Source organism: Barbus barbus (assembly GCF_936440315.1).
Source record: "Barbus barbus genome assembly, chromosome: 20".
Classification (NCBI taxonomy): Eukaryota; Metazoa; Chordata; class Actinopteri; order Cypriniformes; family Cyprinidae; genus Barbus; species Barbus barbus.
Genome location: NC_136748.1, coordinates 17,337,687 through 17,358,540, shown reverse-complemented (window position 1 = coordinate 17,358,540; position 20,854 = coordinate 17,337,687). Strand labels below are relative to the sequence as shown.

Sequence of the window (20,854 nt, the reverse complement as noted above, 5' to 3'; positions counted from 1 at the left end):
TTGTTAAATGTAGGATTATGGGATGCAGAATATGATCATGAAGAATACAGAATTAATATGTGCTTAAGTACTAATAAACAACCAATATGCAAGCTAATAATTACCTATTAAAATGATAGCTGATAAGTTGTTCATCATACTAATGTTATTTTTTATTTTTCTATATTTGACTAATTATGTGTTTTCTATGATTGGTCCATATATAATCCTACACACGCTTGTGTATTAATAGATTTTATACAATGTTAAAACAGCCAGGTGTTAAAAGCCACTCTGTCAGTTCTTCTCATCTGTGAAGTTTGTTTTTCTTGTGTGTCGTCCTGATTCTGTCCTAACAAACCTAGGCTGACTGTTTCTTGTTCATTCTTGACAACACATAAAAACGTCAAATAAGTGCAATAATGACAGAGCACCCCTAAATGAAGATCGATCCTGTATCAGATCAGTGCTTGCACACTTGATTGAAATACATCATGTAGAATTGAGTGCTGCAAACGCTGTAAAATCTCAGTTCAACATTATCTTTATTCTTATTTGAAGGGTTCTGATAACATACATACGTGTTAAAATAAAAGACGTTGCAAAAGAGTTACGGAAAAATACACTGAAAATAAATAAGTGCATGTTTGTCCTGGCAGTTTTTTGTTTTCTCCATATAATGAACATCAAACTTGCTAATTATTCAACAAGAGCAATAGGCAGAGTCACTCAACATTGTGCAACACTATTCGGATCCCACATGACAACTTACGCTGCTTGACTTCTTCGTAAAAAAGGAGTGAACAGTTTCTTGCCGCTTTGAACTCATCTCGACCTCTAATGATTCATGAATGATGGATACAGCGCGGGACCGCGGGCGCGAGCCTGGGCATGTCGTGACGTCACAAACTGAGTGACTGATTGCCATGGAAACGTAAACGTCATGTATATCTTGTCTCTTTGAATTTTAAATCATTCGGCATTTATATACATTGCTCCATTAAAACCTCAACATATCGAGAACACAACTGTCCAATGAAAAAGTGCGGGGGACGAATTTACTTTTTATAAAAAGTGGGGGGGACACGTCCCCCGCGTCCCCTGCGTAATCTACGCCCCTGACTCTAGGACAGTCTGTGTGTGTATGTGATCATGCTCTGTTTAACAGAATCTGCTCGGACTTGCCTTTGGGAGGAGATATTTTACATTCCAGCATCATTAGATGCCTCCAAGGAGTGCAAACACACAGGTTCTGCTCTGAAAGACAACCTGAGACATGAACAGAAAGAGGGATTGTTCTTTAATGTTATTAAAGGAAGAAAAGAGAGGATTTTAACATTAGACAGATGTCATCAGGTACATATTTCCAGACTTCAGGGAAGGGTTGTAACCATCATAACAAGTGGAGGAAGAAGGGTTATACAACTCCGTGAGAGTATAGACATTCAATTCAAGAATTCTTTACAAAAATCATGTTTTATTTCTACTTTTTGATCTATAGACAGCTGCAAAACGAATATGCAATTATCAATATAGAACCAGAAATTATGAAAGAAAATGATAAAAAAAAAAAAAATTGTAAAGCATACACTACCTTTCAAAATATGTGGCCATTAAGATTTTTAAATGTTTTTGTAATAACTTTCTTATGCTCACCAAGGCTGCATTTATTTAATTAAAAAAATTAAAATATCAATTGAAATGATGACCATCACTTCACAGAGCCTAATAAGAGCAGCTTTAACTCTGCTGTGTAAAGTCAGCTTGAGACTTGTTTTACAGATACAGCATAATATATATACACATAAGCTGGTGATCATTAAGTTCATTATTTTTGTTAGTGGTAGAAAATGTTCCATAATCTTCCAACTCCACAGTCAACCTGATTTAATCCAAAATATGAAATGAATTAATTTCTTATTACTGTTTCTTATTTGTTGAGGTGTTGTGGGAGATCTTTTATCGTCACAGACGTGTTGAGTTCAGTGCATTTCATCTGTGGATGATCTGACTGCAACACTCGAATGCTGTTCTTTTTATGTCTCTCATGGGTCTTTCACTCTCACTCTGAATTATGCTCCTTCATCTATACATTTCCCAGGCTCTCACACACATGCATGCTGAGAGTGATGTGTTAAATGAATTTTAGAGCATCTTCAACCCACCAGTGCTTGTTGTGTGTATTGCCCTCTATTTGATTGAGGCTTTACACAATCATAAGATGCCTCAAGTTTGTATGCAGAAATCGAATAAGCCCACAGCGATTGCGTTTCTCAAGTATTAAAATTCTTCGTTGCTACAACGTATTTCTGTCAGTTGGATTGCAGAGAGGCCATGTATGAGATCAGTGCAGATCAGGGTCAGAAATTATTGGCGACTAAGAGCAAAAATACCCCCCAAATTAAAGATACGGTTGCAAAAATACCCCAGAACTATTTAATCCAATGCTGTATGACTCCTGCGATAAATTAAAAGTGTCCATTGCAGTTTAGATCTTCTCACTGCATTAAAAATTCAGTGAGTATTATAACCAATCTCACTCATTTCTGTTGAGCATGTGAATGCAATGGCCAATTGGAGGCATTTTCATTAGTTCCCGGTGATACAGAAATGTTGAAAATGAATCATACTGAATTCTGCACTCTCCCAAATGTGCCTTTTCCCTAGAGACAAAACTTTTTTTTTTAAAAATTGCATTGTGTTTATCAACATTCATATTCATTATTACAGTATCAGTGGCAAAAATCATTGGTCTGGCATGAGGTTTCACTGCCAAAAATCTGAAAAAGTGGACAGCACTCATGCTGTGTATATACATTTTAGATGTACAAAGTGAACTAGTGTGAAAGGTGGAAAATAAACTCTCTTAAAACACACTTCAAGTGCAGAGGCTAAAAGAGCCTACAGTTGAAGAAATCTATATGTTTGCACTAGCTTGCGTTGACATGTTTTCTTGTGTTGGGTGGCTTGGCTCAGTATCCATTCATATTGTTGCTGATCCAGGACACCAGCAGTGATGTGCTGACACCTGCACATGCTCTTCTCTCAAAGTGAGTCATTTTACATTTGTTTTGGCATGAGGGACTTCTGTACTCTTACTCAGCACTGCGAGCACAGGAAAAATATGATGTAGAAATGTTTTTTCCTCTCTATCTGTCAGGTTATTTGAACCGGTTGTGTTGTGCCTCACTCTTTGGAGTGGGTTCTTTTAATAGACTGGCGTCTTTTCCCCTCATATGCACTGCGGCAAAATTGCTGGCACATTTTACCCATATCATCAGCGTGGAGCAAGGATTTCTCCCTCTCTCTCAGCAGGATGACATCATCTTGTGTGACATCACGGCAGTGTGTGCTGTGCGCGCTTCGGTTAATCTGTCTGACTGCAGTGCAGAATACTTGAGTGAACTAATACGATTCCCGTTCAAACACCTTTCTCACTCCTACTATCACTTTTCTCATTTTAGCATGTTTTATTCATGGGGTTTAAGTTGATTTAGACAGGGAAGGAGTTGGAGGCAAATGAATAGAAGGGGAAAAAAGGTTAGTGCAGTCAGCAGCGTAATATGTTGGTTTGTTATGGTTTTGTGTTAGCTGTGTATGAGTGTGTTGACTGTGTATTCACATAAATGTTGATATTTGCTTGTAATGTGAGCAAGTTCGAGTTGAATATTACTATTTAGCCATCTGATTTTGTTTATTTGGCTCCTGATGCAATGTAGATATTTGAGGAACATCATTATTAATTTATGTTGTGTTTATTGATTTCGTAAATCTAATTGGTAGCTCCTGTAGCTCTCCAGCATGATGGGTTTGATTCCCAGAGAACATACAAAGTGATACAATATATACTTTACATGCAATCTACACTACTGTTCAAAAGATTTTTTTTGATGGTTTTGAAAGAAATTTCTTATACTCAACCGGGTTGCATTTATTTGACTAGAAATTCAGTAAAACATAAATATCGTGAAGTAGTACAGTTGAAAATTTCTAATTTAATGTATTTTAAAATGTACTTAAATTTTCATCAGTCATAATTCCAGCCTTTAGTGTCATATGATCCTTCAGAAATCATTCTATATGCTGATTTGCTGCTCAAGAAACATTTATTATTATCAGTGTAAAAACAGGTGTGCTACCTAATATAGATTTTTCATAACATAATTTATTTGAAATAGAAATATTGTAACAGTGTGAAAATATTTACTGTAACATTTGGTCAATTTAATACATCCTTGCTGAAAAAAATATTTTAAAAAAATCTTGCTGACCCCAAACTTTTGAACATTATTATAAATCACTGTTGATAAAACTTTTATATTAAAATGGCTGTCAAGTAAATAAATGTAACCTAAACTTGGAAGTGTCTGCTAATAATGCTTTGTGTACTCATTCTTTAAAAGCTCAACATCACATGCATTACTCATGAGATTACTAATAGGAAACCTCTACTGTTCAATGATTCATTTACTTGCATTTCACACTATATTATTTTCCACATTGATTAAAGTCAGGCAATTCCATCCCTTCCAAATGTGTGATGAAGAGAACAGTGATTAAAAGTGTGTGTAGGCTATGTTTGTGTTTGTTCACATCCTGTTTGCACATACTGTTCTTCACCATTCGTTGTGATTCACACAGACACTGTGGAGTCAATAAAGAGAATCATCCACCTATCGATGTCCACAAAGCAAAGGAAACACTCTCTTCCTTGATCACATCCTCTCTCGCTCTCTCTAGTAGCCTATATCTCTTCTTTTTTTCATACAGCCTCTTGCACTGTTTAAATATTCTCTTTCAGAGTTATTTTGTGATATTAGTTTATTACATGACTCACTGTCACGGCTAGGGTTGCGTCTTAATAAAACATTAATATGTTTATGCTGAGATTTCTTGTATAAATTTGGCTTTGACTGGACTGCCGCAGGGAAAAAAAACACTTGCAGCCCCATCAACTAATGATGGCTCAGCCAGTAGTGGTTTTACACTAACAGACCTTAAATAGATTTCATGTTGATTATCCACTTAATCTGTATGATCTGCCATAACTGCTGATGGTCTGGTCAAATTTGCAGGCCAGTGATTGAATCCATCAGGTTATGATCAATGACTCCCCTTAGAGGAGTAGTTTTTGCAGGTTCAGCCAAAATTTAAATTGTCATCATTTCTTAAAGTCTCCTGAAGTTTTTTTTTTTTTTTTTTTTTTTCTGTCTTTGTAAAACACAAAAGGAGATGTTAGGCAGAATGGCCATGTTACTCTTTTCCATGCAAGGTTGAATGAGATCTGAGAGCTCAGGTGGTAAAGAAGATTTTTGACAAATAATATCAGCCTGTTCCTCTTATGAAATTTCATATGGCTTCAGAAAATTGACTGTGGACCTGGTATTTTTTTAGTTTGGCTTTTGTTTTTTCTTTTGGAGCTCAGCAGCCTAAGTTCCCATTGATTTCCAATAATGGGAAAAGACCAGTCTGGTGATTCAGCTAAACAACATTTTCAATTCTATGAAAGAAAGATGACCTGAGGGCGAATAAATGGTGACAATTTTCAATTTCAAGTGAACTATCCCTTTAAAAAGTGATAATTTCTGTCTGAAGCAGATTTTTCTTTGAACTTAACCTCCAACTTGTCTTAAATATCGCCAAAGGTGAGATGCTTAATGTATTTATTGTTTTGATTTATATATATTATTGATTACAAGATTTTTGTGAATCTTGCTGCTGATTGTTTTTTTGTTATAATCTCAATTGGCTCATTGCATGGCTTTGTTAGCAACTGTTATTGTTTTGTTTTCATCTATTTTGTTCCAATAATACATGCACATTTTTAATGCAAGAGGTTTGTTTTGTTCATTAGGTTTTGCTGTTAGATGTTAAATGACTGTTAACATTTGTTTTTGGCTGCAGAGCTCCATGTGAGCAGATTCATGCAGGACAGATGGTGTGTGGAGGCAGAAATAGATTCAGACGTCTGTAGGTGTTGAAGCTAGATTTTTTTTCCACAGCTGTCTGGCCCGAAGCGTTAACCTCCTCGTGACCCTGCTGTCACTGTCGGACAAAAACGGCAAACAGATCTCTGCTCAGAGGCTCAAGGTTTCCTGCTGTGCATCTTGGCCTTGCAGAGGTTCATTTCAGTCTACATGATACTGTGAGGAAATGTTTATTTCAGAGATGCTGTTTTTTGAGACTTGTTAGGGCTGTTTTTCACTGTTCATGGTTTCTGCGAGTTTCCAGTTTATTTTCAATGGGAGAGAGGGTAGAGGCAGAACGGAGACGGTACTGAAAGCAACACTGTTTGCCAAGCTCGTGCAGAAAAATCCTGGTGTTTTCATTCATAACTGCTAGCGAGATAACAACATATGTTCATTTCAAGGTTGCCCCATGTCACTGACCAATCAGGAGTGATCTTGGTCATAACCAGTAAAACAGCATGTAGCTTGGGTAGCCTGTTTTATAGATAAATAAATGCCTTTTAATTGATTGATTTTGTTAGTTTTATTAGCTATCAATTATTTAACACTAAATACAATACACTGTAAATAAAAAATCCCATTAGATTTACAGTAAAAAAAAAAAAAAAAACTGACCGTGTCTCCGTTATTATGTGATGCTTGTATGTTTTACAACTTTCAACCATATATTTCATTAAGGCATTTTGCCTTAATATGCTAGTATTACTGATTTTACAATCAAGGGGCAGTCAATTTTTTTCAATTAGTGGGCAGTCGTGGCCTAATCGATAGAGTCGAACTTGTAACCCAAAGGTCGCGGGTTCGAGTCTCAGGTCCGGCAGGGATTGTAGGTGGGGGAGTGAATGTCCAGCGCTCTCTCCACCTTCAATTTCTCACCTCTCTCCAAGTCAATATCATGACATGACTTGAGCAAGGGTGCAAACTGCTCCCTGGGTGCTGCAGCATAAATGGCTGCTCACTACTCTGGGTGTGTGTGTGTTTGTTCACTACTCACTGCTGTGTCTGCACTTGGATGGGTTAAATGAATGCAGAGTATGGGTCACCATACTTGGCCACACTTCCTTTCCTTTACTTGCCCTTGCCCTTGCCCTTGCCCTTGCCCTTCCCTTCCATTCCATTCCATTCCATTGGGTTTCTGATTGTGAGCTGCAAAACCTGTTTACAGAATACACTGAACCAGACTATTTAAAAAATTTCATTTTAGCTGCAGATGCAAAAGAGACCAATCAGCTAGATATTTTACCAATTTAGCTATTATATTTTACCAAAATATTCTGTAAGCTGCAGATGCAAAGAAGCTTGTGCTATGGAGTGATGTGATATTTTTAATTTTAATTTTCCTGCAAAAATTACTAGCATTTTTAAAGTGTATTTAAAATAATCTAATTTAGAGATGCAGCATGCTTTTGATTGACTAGTCTAGGAGGTATTATTGCACTGACACTTTCCAGCATCTATAGAAAATGCCTTTACAAATTTGAGCTCCCAAATTGTGTACAGTTTTTAAGGCTGCATGATAAATTGAAATGAAATCGCAATCCCGATTTGTTAAAAGCTGCAATTGTCATGCGTATCTTTCAGTGAAACATGGCTCTGTGATCAGTAGTAAATCTCCATCCGAAGGCCAGGCGGCGCTCTTGTGTGGAAACTCCAAATAAACCCCCCCCACACAGAAGAAACACAGGAAATACCTATAGCTGAATAAACAGATGATTTAACTGCTTTCATTGATTCAACATGACTAATAAACACACGACTACGACAATAAATGGGTTATCTGAGTTTATCTGAGTTTGTCTTATTATAATATTCATTATAATAAATATGTTGTGTGGCTTATTCTTTGTAAGAAGCCACATCATCTCACAGAAGGGTTTATTTCAAACACTGGACTGATATTATGAAGTGAGTTTGGAGTAAAAACATGTTATTAAATGTAGGGATGCACGATATTGGTTTTGCAAATATCCGATATGCCGATAATTTTCAGCCCATTTTGGCCGATAGCTGTTGCCGATATCAATATATAATTATTTAAAATTTTGGTTAGTTTTTAACAAGAACTTATTTCTTAGAATTAAATAAACAACAATAATGTTATTTTATAATGACAGTACATTGAAGATTTGAAAATAACTATAAATAAACTATACATTAATCACTGCATTTTATTTTTCAGAAAGATGCACTGGTAACATTTTTATTTTATAATTATATTTTTAAATGATCTAAAGCAGGGATCCTCAAATCTGGCCCACTCCTGCAGAGTTTAGCTCTAACCCTAATCAAACACACCTGAGCATGCTAATCAAAGTCTTCAAGATCATTAGAAAATCACAGGTAGGTGAGTTTGATCAGGGTTCGTGCTCTGAACTCTGCAGCAGATTGGCCCTCCAGGGAAAGAATTGAGGAACCCTGGTCTAAAGCCAAAGAGTTGTAAAAATTCTGAAAAGCTGAAGTTGTTTAAAAAATATTAAATATTACACATTAATGAATAAATCAGTATACATAAAATTATTTAATTTGTGTCATGTTTGTGATTTTTCTTTGTTTTTTTTTTTCTTTATTTATTTTGTTCATATAAGCTATAGTTTCTGACCTTTAAATCAAAACCTACTCATGATTTTATGGCATCAATTATTTCTTTATTTAATCAGAAACACAGTCTAAATATTATTTGTGTATTTTGCTTTAATTTTATTAGAAGTAGGCCAACAGCGCCCCCTACAGAATTAAAACTCCTTACTAAGCAAGTGACCCGGGGGAGGCTGCCGCTGCTGCCACTGCACCTGCTATTACTGTTTACTCGATCATACACCGAACGCGTCATTCTGTACGTGCATTCTCAGTTTAAATGCAGTGATCCAAAAGAGTGAATCCAATCACCATTCAGGCAAAACTTTGCTTCAAGAATGAGCCACAATGCTGATGTGATCTAACCGCTAGCACATCCTGAGCACATGTGAGTTAACGTATTCCTCTTATTGGCAAGACATATCGGCATAATTTTTCATATCATGCCGATATTTAAATTTAAAGCCATTGTTGGCCGATTCCGATATTGGTCCGATAATTTCATGCATCCCTAATTAAATGTATTATTTTTTAAGTGCTTTCAGATGGATCAACATTTACTACACAGAGCCGTAGTTCACGGAGAAGCTATGCAAACAGCTTTCACCATCGCAGAACGATTTCTTCAATTTCATAATCGCGTGATTAAATCATCTGCGATTTTGCACATGGTTTTTGCGTAGCTTGTCAGCGAACTACAGCTCTGTGTAGTAAATTCTGCTCCATCTGAAAGCACGTGATGGAGATTCATTACTGATCACAGAACCGGCTTTACTGACAAGATGCGCATGACAATTGCATTCGATTAATCATGCAGCTCTACTAGATGTTTAAGTTTAATTAGTGCAGTGTGGAGTTTAGAGGGATAGTTCTCACAAAAATGAAAGTTCTTTCATCATTTACATTTACTCACCCTCATCTTGTTCTAAACCTGTAAAACACAAAACGTCATAAGGGTGAGTAAATGATGGGAGAAATTTTGAGGTGAACTGTTCTTTTAAAGGGGTGGTTGACTGTTTTTTTTTCTAGGCTTGATTGTGTTTATGAGGTGCAGCTAAACATGTTCATGATTCGTTTTTTTTTTTTTTTTAAATGCATAATTTACCTTTATTCCACACCTCTCTGTCCCTACTCTGATAAACGCCCTGATTATTTCCTGGTTTTATGAAGCCCCTCCCTCAGAAATACATGATGGGCTCTGATTGGTTAGCTGGTCCAGTGTGTTGTGATTCACTAAACCGCCTCTACTGCGCATCTGAACGTCCCGCCCCTCAGCTCAGCGGCATATGCTCCGGTTGTATTGTAACCAATGGCATCGTCTATATTGCTTATCAATTTGAGCCCGAATGAGACTCAGAGTATATTAGTGATCACCTGTGCAAGCACGGCTTTTAATGGTGTTTTTGTTGTTGTTGTTGTTGGATCATACTTTTAGATACTCTGTTATTTGTAAGTGCTACTGCTTATGTTAGTTTTTAATATACGATTTTATCCTAGTTAAAGCCTTAAAGAAACACTCCACTATTTTTGGAAATAGGCTCATTTTACCATTTGTGAATCCATTCAGCCGATCTCCGGGTCTGGCGGTAGCACTTTTAGCTTAGCTTAGCATAGATCATTGAATCGGATTAGACCATTAGCATTTGGTCATCAAAAATGACCAAAGAGTTTCGAAAGTAGTCCCCAGCTATATCACAACTAGTTACCTAGCTGAGGACTATTTTCAGGCGCTGCGCAATATCATTGCGCCTGCTGCACCCATGGTACGGCAGCAAAGTTTCTTGATTATTACGCTTGAATGAGAGTATAGTTCCTAGCCATATCGGCCTAGAAAATCGCAACTTTTCATTTTCCGTCGGTCTTAGTACATGATGTAACTACAGAAATGTCAAGCTTTAAATAAAAATTATCGAAACTATCAAAATTATCAAAAATTATATCAAATTATCAAAAATGACCGAATGCTAATGGTCTAATCCGATTCAATGATCTATGCTAAACTAAGCTAAAAGTGCAACCGCCAGACCCGGAGATAGGCTGAATGGATTCAAAAACGGTAAAACTCGACTGTTTAACTTTTGTAGAGTTGTAAAATGAGCCTATTCAGATGCAGCATGGCAACCGCACGTATAACGCTTCTCATAACTATCGAGCTGATCTGACGATCTGAATGAGAAAGAGAGAGAGATGCAGAGTGTGTGCAGAGCAGGGAGATGCGAGGAACAGTATTAAGAACCGCTGCTTTGTGAATCCATTTGAATCGTTAGAAGACAATCGTGATTAAAATGTGAATAGATTTTTACGTGCACCCCTATTTTTCTCTTCCTCTTCTCTAAAGCAGCGCAGCATGGCCCCTCCCCCTTTGCTGCATGTTCCCGGGAGCAGGGTTTATCTGGGTCCGTGATGTATCGACCCGGGAAATAACTCGTTGTAGTCCCTTACCAGTCATTTTTGTAGGCATTAAACTGCCAGAATTTTAAAAGACGGTATCTCCGTTTGCATTGAACTTTCAGCATCATAACTTTGCAGATATTGTTTATGCTCAAACAACAACATTACACACTAACTAACGTTAAAAAAGTGAAATCGCAATCAACCACCCCTTTAAGGCTTCCTCTCAGGCTCTACCTCTCACTCACTCTTGTCATGTTGAAGTGACATACACACTGTACTGCGGCAGTGTTTTAAATTACACACATCTCTGTTCCATTTATCAACAGGCCTGTAGAAATGAGAAAAGTCAGCCAGCCTTGAAGATGCCCGTCTCTACTTCACATCCATAAATTGTTTAACTGCTCAGGGTACTGCTGCTCCTGGCTGACCTTCAGACACTCATTTCAGGTGTGAGCGTATCACGATTTATCTCCACCTGAGCTCTTAAACTACTGCCCTCTCTGCGGACACGGCACCCCTGCTTTACAAAGTCTGATTCGTCTTCACATCTGTACTCCTCACTTTTTTCTACTCCCACATCACCCTGGTCAAAGACGAAGTGGATTAATCATTAGCCTTTATTGCCGATGTCTGTGTCTAGGTGTGTTTGACCTGCTGGAAACATAATCACACCAGATATTGTTTGAATTATTGGTTGTTTTTGTAAGGTTGTGCTTTGGTTAGCAATGACTTGCTGTGTGTTGATTCAGCTAAAGTCAATATTGCAGTGAGTCACCGACTCTATCACAAATCTCATTCACTTGACGCAAAACATAAATGACTTTTAGCAGAATGATGGTATTGATCCAAAACTCTTTACAGACTCTGTATGCAACTCCCCCACGCCTGATCACCCTGTGCGCCCTGTACTCCCAACCATAATCAGAGCATGTGGAGAGTTCTTAGCCACATTTAACCCTTCAAGCAAGAATGTATCCACATTTTTAGGGTTGTGGGAACCAGAAAAAAATTATTTAACTTTTTTTGACCATACAATGAAATTCAGTGGGACCCAAACAACATTGGACCCCATTGACTTTCATTGTATGAATGACAAAAAAAAAACTTTCAAAATTCTTTTGTGTTCCACACTGAAGAAAGGTAGTTATGCATGTTTGAAGTGACTTGTGATTCAATGCTCCTCCTGTAATTAAATGCTCCTTGTAGCATTTAAAATTACTGATTTTATTAGAGTTTAATTTTTAATTCACTTTAAAGTAGCTTAAAATTTGAATATCAACCAGTGAATTTCTGCTTTTTCTATTGTGGTGAACAGAAGCTGATTGGGTTTTAACTTAAAGGAGAGCCATAGCCCCCTAACTTCTCTCAGAGGCATGCACAGGGGATGATTCACAACCCTTGTCTTGTTTTACTGTTTAATTGTCCATGCCAGCTGGAACAGGTAGTTATTTGGTGCCCTTAAGAAAAACATGTAGCGGTAGTTTTTGTATCCATGGAAAAGCCTGGGGAGGGAGTGCTGGTGTGTTTGGGGTCTGTGCATGTGGTGTAAGGTGTCCTGGGTTGAACAGGCCTCCACAGAACATGCTTTATGAATTAATGAGCTGTGCCCTTGTGCTGGGTGACAACATTAATCTCAGAGCGAGTGTGTGTGCGCACGTTAATCAGTTCTGTCTGGGTTTGCGTATGCGCGCAAGCAAACGTCACATCTTCGAATATTTCTGTCCAGAGTCAGCATGTGACGCAAGTATTAAGGTCATCTGGTTTTTTGTCTTGCACAGGTGTAACGGACACCAGCTCTGTGTATTCTAACAAAATGAGTTTAATTAAGTCCATGTTGTCCTAATCCAATATTTTATCTGTTTGAAACGTGCTGCATGTGTACATGTATAATTCTTGTAAATTACTATACATGCATAATATGTTATATAGCGCCTTCTGACACTCCCATGGCTCTTGTCTTCAAGCATGTCTCCATCCTGACAGCAGTTTCCATGGTTACTCTGCTCATCCTCATCGCTACAATGACTCCCATTATTTTCTGACAGCCCCCCCCCCCCCCCCCCCCATTCACACCTGACCGGTATAACTCATTCACAAATCTCAGACATTAGATTCTACAGATGGCTTTCTGTCATTGCCAGAAGTGATGCAATTACTGGTTTACTAATTAAACACTGATTGAAGCCCTCTGCACTTCCTCTCTGATGTATTAAATCATGTCTCGAAGTGGAAAAAAAATTATTCTTGACTTTGTAGCTTGAAGCAATAGTGAAAAAAAGCCTGCTTTCCATTTCCGCCCCTTTTCTTTTTCTTTGTTCTTCTCTTGTGAAAGGCTGTATTAACATGTACTTGAAATTAGTCTTAAGGGTTTATGCCAGTTTTTTTTTTTTTGGTAAGACAGACGACATGCAACTATCAAGAAATATGAATTATAATTTTTACATCACTCAATCGAAATGAAGTGATTCATACATTTTTTGTTGTTATATTGAGTTTTGTTGTTCTGAATAACATTTTGTAATGGTAATTTGTTTAACTCTGAGTCTGTTTCATCTGCAAGCCCAGATGAAATGACCAGTTTTTTTCTACTCTGTGGTGAATTGTCACGCTGTGTCCTAACCAGGCGCAGTGCAACAAGCAATTTCTGTCCACACTGAAAATTAAACTAAGGTATGGTGTCATATAATCACAGCCAGGCAGAAGATGTTTAATGTACTGTTACATGCGATGGGAATTTGAACCAGTGAGATTTTACGATGAACACAGCAGAAACAGAAGTCAAGAGAATCAAATTCAGACAGGGGAGTATTCATAAATACCATAACTCAGAGGTTAAAAATGCAGTTACTGTGATTAATGTAGTTTAATAATGTGATACAACAGCCTTGTACCGCGTGGGAAAGCAACCGGAATCACAGAATAACAGGAAATAGGAATCGGAATTGTGTGTTTAGAGCAACTATACGGCTTGTTTGATTCTCAGCACTTTACACTTTTTGCGGAAGAAGGTTTTTTAGTGGCCAGATGAAATCTTAATAAAAATAATGTTCATCTTGTGTGTGTGCGCGTGTGTGTACATTTTATATGCAGAACGTCACTTGTGTATATCTGAAGCTCTGAAGGTACACCCTGATTTCTGCTGGAAAGTCTAGTGATCAATAGTCTCTGACAGTAATAAGATTTTCTAAATGAGCTGCTCATCAGGTTACAGATGCTTGTTCAGACTGACTTTGCTCAAGGCTGAGGTTTAGATCAGATAATAACCATTCCCCTTTAAACAACGTTTCTGAATCAAACTGGTGTATTCCTGATAGGAAATCAATTGCTCTAATAAAGACTTGGCAATGTTACTTTTAAGGCTTTCTGAAATAAGTGCACACATGTTATTTGTGTCTGGACAGTATTTGTGTGTGGTCAAGATTTGCCTTATTGTGGGAACCAAATGTCCCCACAAGGATAGTAAAACCAGCCAGCAGGCCCTACGAGGAAAATAAATGATTAATAATACTAAATGATGTTTATCTGAAAATATAAATGCTGAAAGGTTTCTGTGAGGGACGAGGGTTAGGTTTATTGGATAGAGAATATTAGGCTATGTCAGTATAAAAACAATAGAAGTCTATGGCAAGCCCCACTGTACAAACGTGTCTGTTTGAATTGTGCTGTTGTTGGATGTCGCAGTGCAAATTCTGAAAGAAAGTGTGGTGCTTCTTTAACTTTTCTTTTCTTCTTTCTTTTTAAGGTGTTTTCATCACCCTGTTTTACATAAAGCATTTTGATATTTACTCCTCTACACAGACCTACGCTGCCTTTGGTGGCCGGTTACTGCGCTGCATTGGCACCCATTCACTGCTTCCAAATTAAGAGACTCCAAAACAATGCGTCCCTCTCAGAGACTCTTAAACTATGAAGTGCTCAGCCACTTACCACCAGCCCAGCCAGACTATTCTCTGCTCATCAGAATCTCATGTTTATTCGCTCAGTTAATGAGGGTGGCATACATATTCATAAACACCTTTCACTGATCAAAGAGACTCGAACTGTTTTTCCCCACTTCATGTTTGTCAATTAATTCTTAAGCCTCTTCGAGCCCATTGCCAGCTGATCGGCGTGACTGATGCACATTGGCGTGACTGATGCTCACACAGCAGCTGCACGCGCGTCTTTGTTCGGAAGGAGCAGTTCTGTAAATACAGTGCAACAGGTGGCCACACAAAGAGACGCGACGAGACTCTGCAGCTCTCGCTACTTAGCAACACACGCAGGCTGAGTAGTGAAGGTGTCAGGGTGTGTTGTTGGGCTGATGCTGTAGGGACAGCTTGACCACGGGCATCATTTTGTTTTTTATCTGGCGGGTGAGCGGAGAAGGTGTAGACGTCCTTGGGAAGTCACCAAGCGTTCAGTGTGCTGGTAAAGGGTCATAAATATTAATTAGATTGAGCACATATTTTAAAAAAGTTCTTCTTTTTATTAAAATTTTTACTTAAGTTTCAAATCATTGTAAGGAATTACTGCATTATGTATCAAACTAACATTGAACATTTTTTACATAATCTACACGTCATTCAAAAGCTTGGGAAATTAATTATTTTATTTAGCAAAGACACATTAAAATGTTCAATGGTAAATGTGTTTCTAATGCTACAAAATATTTCTATTAAATACTGTTCTTTTGAATTTTCATCAAAGAATCCTGAAAAAGCATCAGTTTCTGCAAAAATATTAAGCAGCTGTTTTCAACTGTGATACAGGGTATGTTTCTTGAGCACCAAATCAGCATATTAGAATGATTTTTAAAGGACTATATGATACTGAAGGCGGCTGAAAATTTTGCTTTGCTGTCACAGGACTAAATTCCATTTTAAAGTGTATTAATATATATATATATACACTTATATAAATATATTTTTTACAGTTTAATAGTATTTCACAATATTACGGTTTGTACTGTATTGCGAACAAATAAATGCAGCCTTGATGAGCATAAGAGACAGAATTCAAAAACATAAACATTTAACGCTAAATGAAACTACAATTGCATCTCAACAATTGCAGATGCTAGTAGATTACGCAAGTGGTGAGAAAAAATCGGTGGGCGCATATCCATACTGTAAATGACACCTATATGCTTGAGCTCGTTCTTCTGTAGCTAAAGCCATCAAAGTGTGAAAACACATTTGTGTCAATACCAAGAAAGGAACTGAGTGACTCAGGTTGACGTGTGGTTTTTATCAAAAATTTCGCCATTTCCTGCCCAGGTCCCTCATATAAATACACATCACCCATTTGTCCATTGCATTTTTCGACATTTCCCCATTTCTAATGACTCAAGAGGTCTGTGTGTGTGAGAGAGAGAGAGAGAGAGAGACAGAGAGACCTGTGACGGACAGCCCTTGATGAAGCCTCTGTCCTTAGTGACATGGGTCAGGGTGGAGATGTGGAGGCATATCTTCCACATCAAGCCACGCTTGCAACAGGTAAGTGTACTTGTCCTTTATTCGAGAGAATCAAGAGAAGAGGGGTAGAGGGGTTTGTTTAGGATGAGATGAAAGCTACAGGAAACACGCTTCATTCTGATGTGGTTAGGAACGAGAGGTCCAGATGGGGCGTTATCCTCTATGTTGTGACTTGTGTTTATTCTCTCTTGTTTTTCTTGTTTAAAATTCTACTAGAGGTTTTTACAACAAGTTTTTTGTGGGTATGTCCCTCATTTGTAAGCTGTTTCACTTTGACTTTTCTGTGTGGCCAAACTGGTTTGAACATTTCTGAAACAGGAAACGTCTGGTTTATGATGCAGAAAGCTGCAGGCTGTAGCTTTGTGGCTTGTTCAGCATTGCGAAAAATCTATTTGGTGTTAAATCCTTTGTTTTCTCTTTCAGTTTTTATATCAATTATTAATTGTCCAATTCAAATTTCTTTCACAAACATGAGTTTTTTAGTTCAACTGTACGTAATGGAGAGCTTACAGAGATAGATGTGCTCATTACAAAATAATGACAGCGGAAGTGCTATTTATGCAGTTGTTTTCCTTTTTGGCGTTTGTGTAGTGGTATAGGTCATTTTGAAGCAGAATGAAAGTAAAGTGACTAAAAATAAGTAGTTCATATAGAGCTACACAGTTCTATTACATAGTGTTGTGTTAAAGGTCATCTGTGAATGCAAGAGTGACTGCAGAAGGAATATTAGAGAAGTTTCTCTCTCTTTCTCTCAACCTCAGCTGTAACAGGAAGTTTCAACTGATACAGTGTTTTTGTTTCAACACTGAACAACTAAATTAAGTTTGTTACTACAGCAATTAAAGGGATAGTTCACATGAAAAATGAAAATGCTATCATTTATTTACCATCAAGGTTGTGCCGGTCACTGTTTTATAGTGAAACAAGGTCCATACGACTCACTATATTAAAAGTCTTCTGAAGCAATGGTCTGAAATTTAATCTTGAATGTAAGTTTAATTGTAAATTAATCTTTCTCTTTATTGTCCTCATTTGTAAGTCGCTTTGGATAAAAGCGTCTGCTAAATGACTAAATGTAAATGTATTGGAATCTTTTAAATAAACCAATTTCACAATCTAGTTTGCGAATCTGACTGATCTGGTTCTCAAGTTCCACTCACTGGCTTAAGGTGCTTTCACACCTTGCGCATTTGGAGCATTTAGGCCTATTATTTCAGAATCAGAGGCATGTTTTTTCTCCCTTATCCAGTCGTGGCCTAGTGGATAGAGAGTTGGACTTGTAACCCGATTGTTGTGGGTTTGAGTCTTGGGTCCGGCATGGATTGTAGGTGGGGGAGTGAATAACTGCTCCGGGTGTATGTTCACTACTGTGTGTACACTTGGATGGGTTAAATGCAGAGAACAAATTACGAGTATGGGTCACCATACTTGGCCACACACCCCTTCCCTCCCTTTCCCTTTTGTTTAGGAATATATGAGCTCAGTACTCATGCTAAAATCTGCACTAAAACAATCGGTCTGAGATTGTCTGAACAAAGTGGACTTAGTCCAGTTGAATTAAAACATTTTAAATCTTTGTTCAGACCAAAATGAACTGAAGAGGAAGATTACCATTGAAGAGCATTGTAAATTTCAGTCTTGTGTTTCTCACACAAAGCTTTTATTGACTTTAGAATTGACTTTAAACTTCTTGAATTCTTAGGTGCTTCATCAGTGCACAGGAGTAATAGTGTAAAGAAAACATTCATTTTGTTCTTAGTTTGATTCTCTCTTTGTTCGCTTTTTCCTCCCCAACCCCACATTAGCAGTACAAGTCACAGATCACCTGGGTAGAGAAAGAGTTTGCTGATATCAATGTGAAGGTAAGATTTCTGAGCTTTCTGCTCCCACCTGCTTTCGCCTTTGAGCTCTGTCACACTGTCTGTCAGCTTGGGTTCCAACAGGATTTACAGTAGAGGAAGAGGAGCACTGGGACATGAGAGGGGAAATCAGCAAGGCATTATGGGACAGCATTTAAGTGTCCACCCGAGGGAAACAGACATTGAGCTACTTAGGCAGCAATTTTTTTTCTTTGTCTTTTTCTGGATCTGTGTATTTCTTTCTTTCTTTCTTTCTTTCTTTCTTTCTTTCTTTCTTTTAAAAAATACTCTTAATATATATAAAAAATTATATATTAATATATTAAAATTTAATTATATATAAACTATTTTTCTTTCTTCTATCTATCTTTATTAGCCCATCTGTCACACATTACTATGTCACATCCTCCCTTCCTTTCTCTCTCTCTCTCGCTGTGTTTTTTTTTTCTCTCTCACCAGTTCTGTTTTCAGGTCTTGGTCTCTTCCTTCCTCTTCCTGTGTGCCTCACTGTAGTTGTCAAGTAGGGCAGAGCACACACTCTGACTCCACACACACTGCCAGACTCTGCTCACTCCTTCTCTGGGATGAGTTTTGTTGTCCATGGCTGCCCCGACAGCAGGCAGATGGGGGTAACAGTGGAATGCCCTGGCTAGAGGAGGGATGAAGAGATGGAGAAAGAGAAGAGGAAGTTTAAAGTCAGTCAGTTATTGAGTCTCTACCTGTTCAAGAGGCAGCACAGTAAGGCTTTAGCGAATGCCACTCAGTCCAGAGAGGAGACTAACAGCACCACAAACTCGGCTCAGTCTAGTGCAGCTTTAACCGATGAACATACGACGTGGACGGTCAGTGCACACAAACACACACACACACACACACACACACACACACACACACACACACACACACACACAGTATAGCGGCATTGTTTTGTAGAGGAGTTGTTGTTTGTTGCTAGGATGGTTGTATTTTGAGACTGTTATGTTTATTTAGTTGAATAGGGCCACACTGGTTGTATGTATATGTTAACAAACTTTTCTTTAATGAATTGCTTAGAATGCCATTTTACAAGTCAAACACTCAGATTTAGTTTGATTTGTCAGATATTTGCTGCTTGAATTTTGTCGTCCTTAAAACAAGGCATCAGATGTGTTTTCATGTGGTACATTTGTGGGAGAACAGCTATGATATGTGCTTCAGAGCTCTGTGACACTGTTTGTTTCTCTTTTTTATGATACAAGTGTTAGAAACACCCTAAAACCTGTCATATGCTGAAATCCTTTTTGAACTTCAGCTGACTTGTGTTTGGCATTAAAACGGCAACAAATTGCCACCTAAACATTAATGCATTTCAGACTTTGATAATAGTAAATATTGTAATATTACAAAGTAATGAGATGAAGTGAATAATAATATTACAAAGTAATGAGATGAAGTGAATAATAATATTACAAAGTAATGAGATTAATAATGTGTCATAATCATAATTCGTAAACATGTTTAACCACAAAGAAATTAATTAATCTGAGCTCAGGGCCTAATTGATTCATCTGCAAAAAAATTGGTGAGCATAAACTGAATTCCTAACATCCACCTAGACTAGCATGTGCGGTAGGCTTAATTGTTTTTGATTATTTGATTATCTTGATTATCTTCAGATCAGATATATATACATATACATAAATACATACATACATGCATATATATATATATATATATATATATATATATATATATATATATATATATATATATATATATATATATATATATATATATATATATATATATATATATATATATATTTATTTATACACAGTACACACGCATATATTAATTTCCCTGAAGGTTTAATGAGATGCTGTGTACATAAACTAAAAAACTGGACACAATAACTGTAGCATCTGCCACAAGGTGACAGATCAGCCAAAAATGAAAGTTCTGTCATTATTTCCTCACCCACATGTCATTCAAACCTTTATTACTTCTTCTGTAGAGCATAATTTGTTTTGAAATATGTTGGGAACTAAGTTTTGGTGACCATTGACTTTGTGTTCCACAGAATAAAGCCATAAAAGTTTGGATCAACTTCAGGATATAAATGATGACAGAATTGTAATTTTAGGTTGAACTATCCCTTTAAATTATTTATTTATTGACGTATTGGAAATGTTTCCATTCCAGTGATGATTTTGTTGGTCAGTTAGTCAGAATTGTAGGTTGTGCCTAAGCAGATCTGATATTAGTCTAACTGGGTTCGATATGTTAGTGAGAAGGGTTTTTTGTGCTTTTATTGTACCGTGTTCTCAGAATTCAGAGTTTAATTTTGATTCTACCATTAACCATTTCCTCCTAAACATGTTTACCCCTTCTGTCTTTCTCTTGAGTCACAGGGGAAATGTGACACATAGCACTTTCAGTATACATGCTTTCTATCAGCTTTAATGATGGATAAACTGCTAGTCATCACACTCTCTAATTTGATCTGTTTAAAGTGTTCTTCTATGTAGCTTTAAATCGCATGAACTTCTCACTCATCTCAACTGGATACTTGCTGCTGAAACTTGCAAAATAACTGTTGAATAACTAGTGGTGGTGGTATCGCATTGGCATGGATGATAACGCA

General features: G+C 37.3%; 1 protein-coding gene across 10 annotated transcripts in view; it reads left to right on the top strand.

The window, feature by feature from the left end:
* LOC306886616 (ribosomal protein S6 kinase 2 alpha-like) overlaps window positions 1-20,854 on the top strand; it is a 60,798-nt gene that overhangs the window by 22,204 nt on the left and 17,740 nt on the right. For 2 of the 10 annotated variants that reach the window (XM_079443883.1, XM_079443884.1), the window contains exon 3: window positions 18,178-18,234. The exons of 2 other annotated variants lie outside the window; for them this stretch is intronic. In XM_079443883.1, the coding sequence (XP_079300009.1) occupies window positions 18,178-18,234 (57 nt within the window). Of the gene's footprint in view, window positions 1-16,247; window positions 16,394-18,177; window positions 18,235-18,726; window positions 19,074-20,854 lie in introns of those variants that run through there. 6 more of the 10 variants (XM_079443881.1, XM_079443882.1, XM_079443886.1 and 3 more) reach the window with 6 other exon arrangements.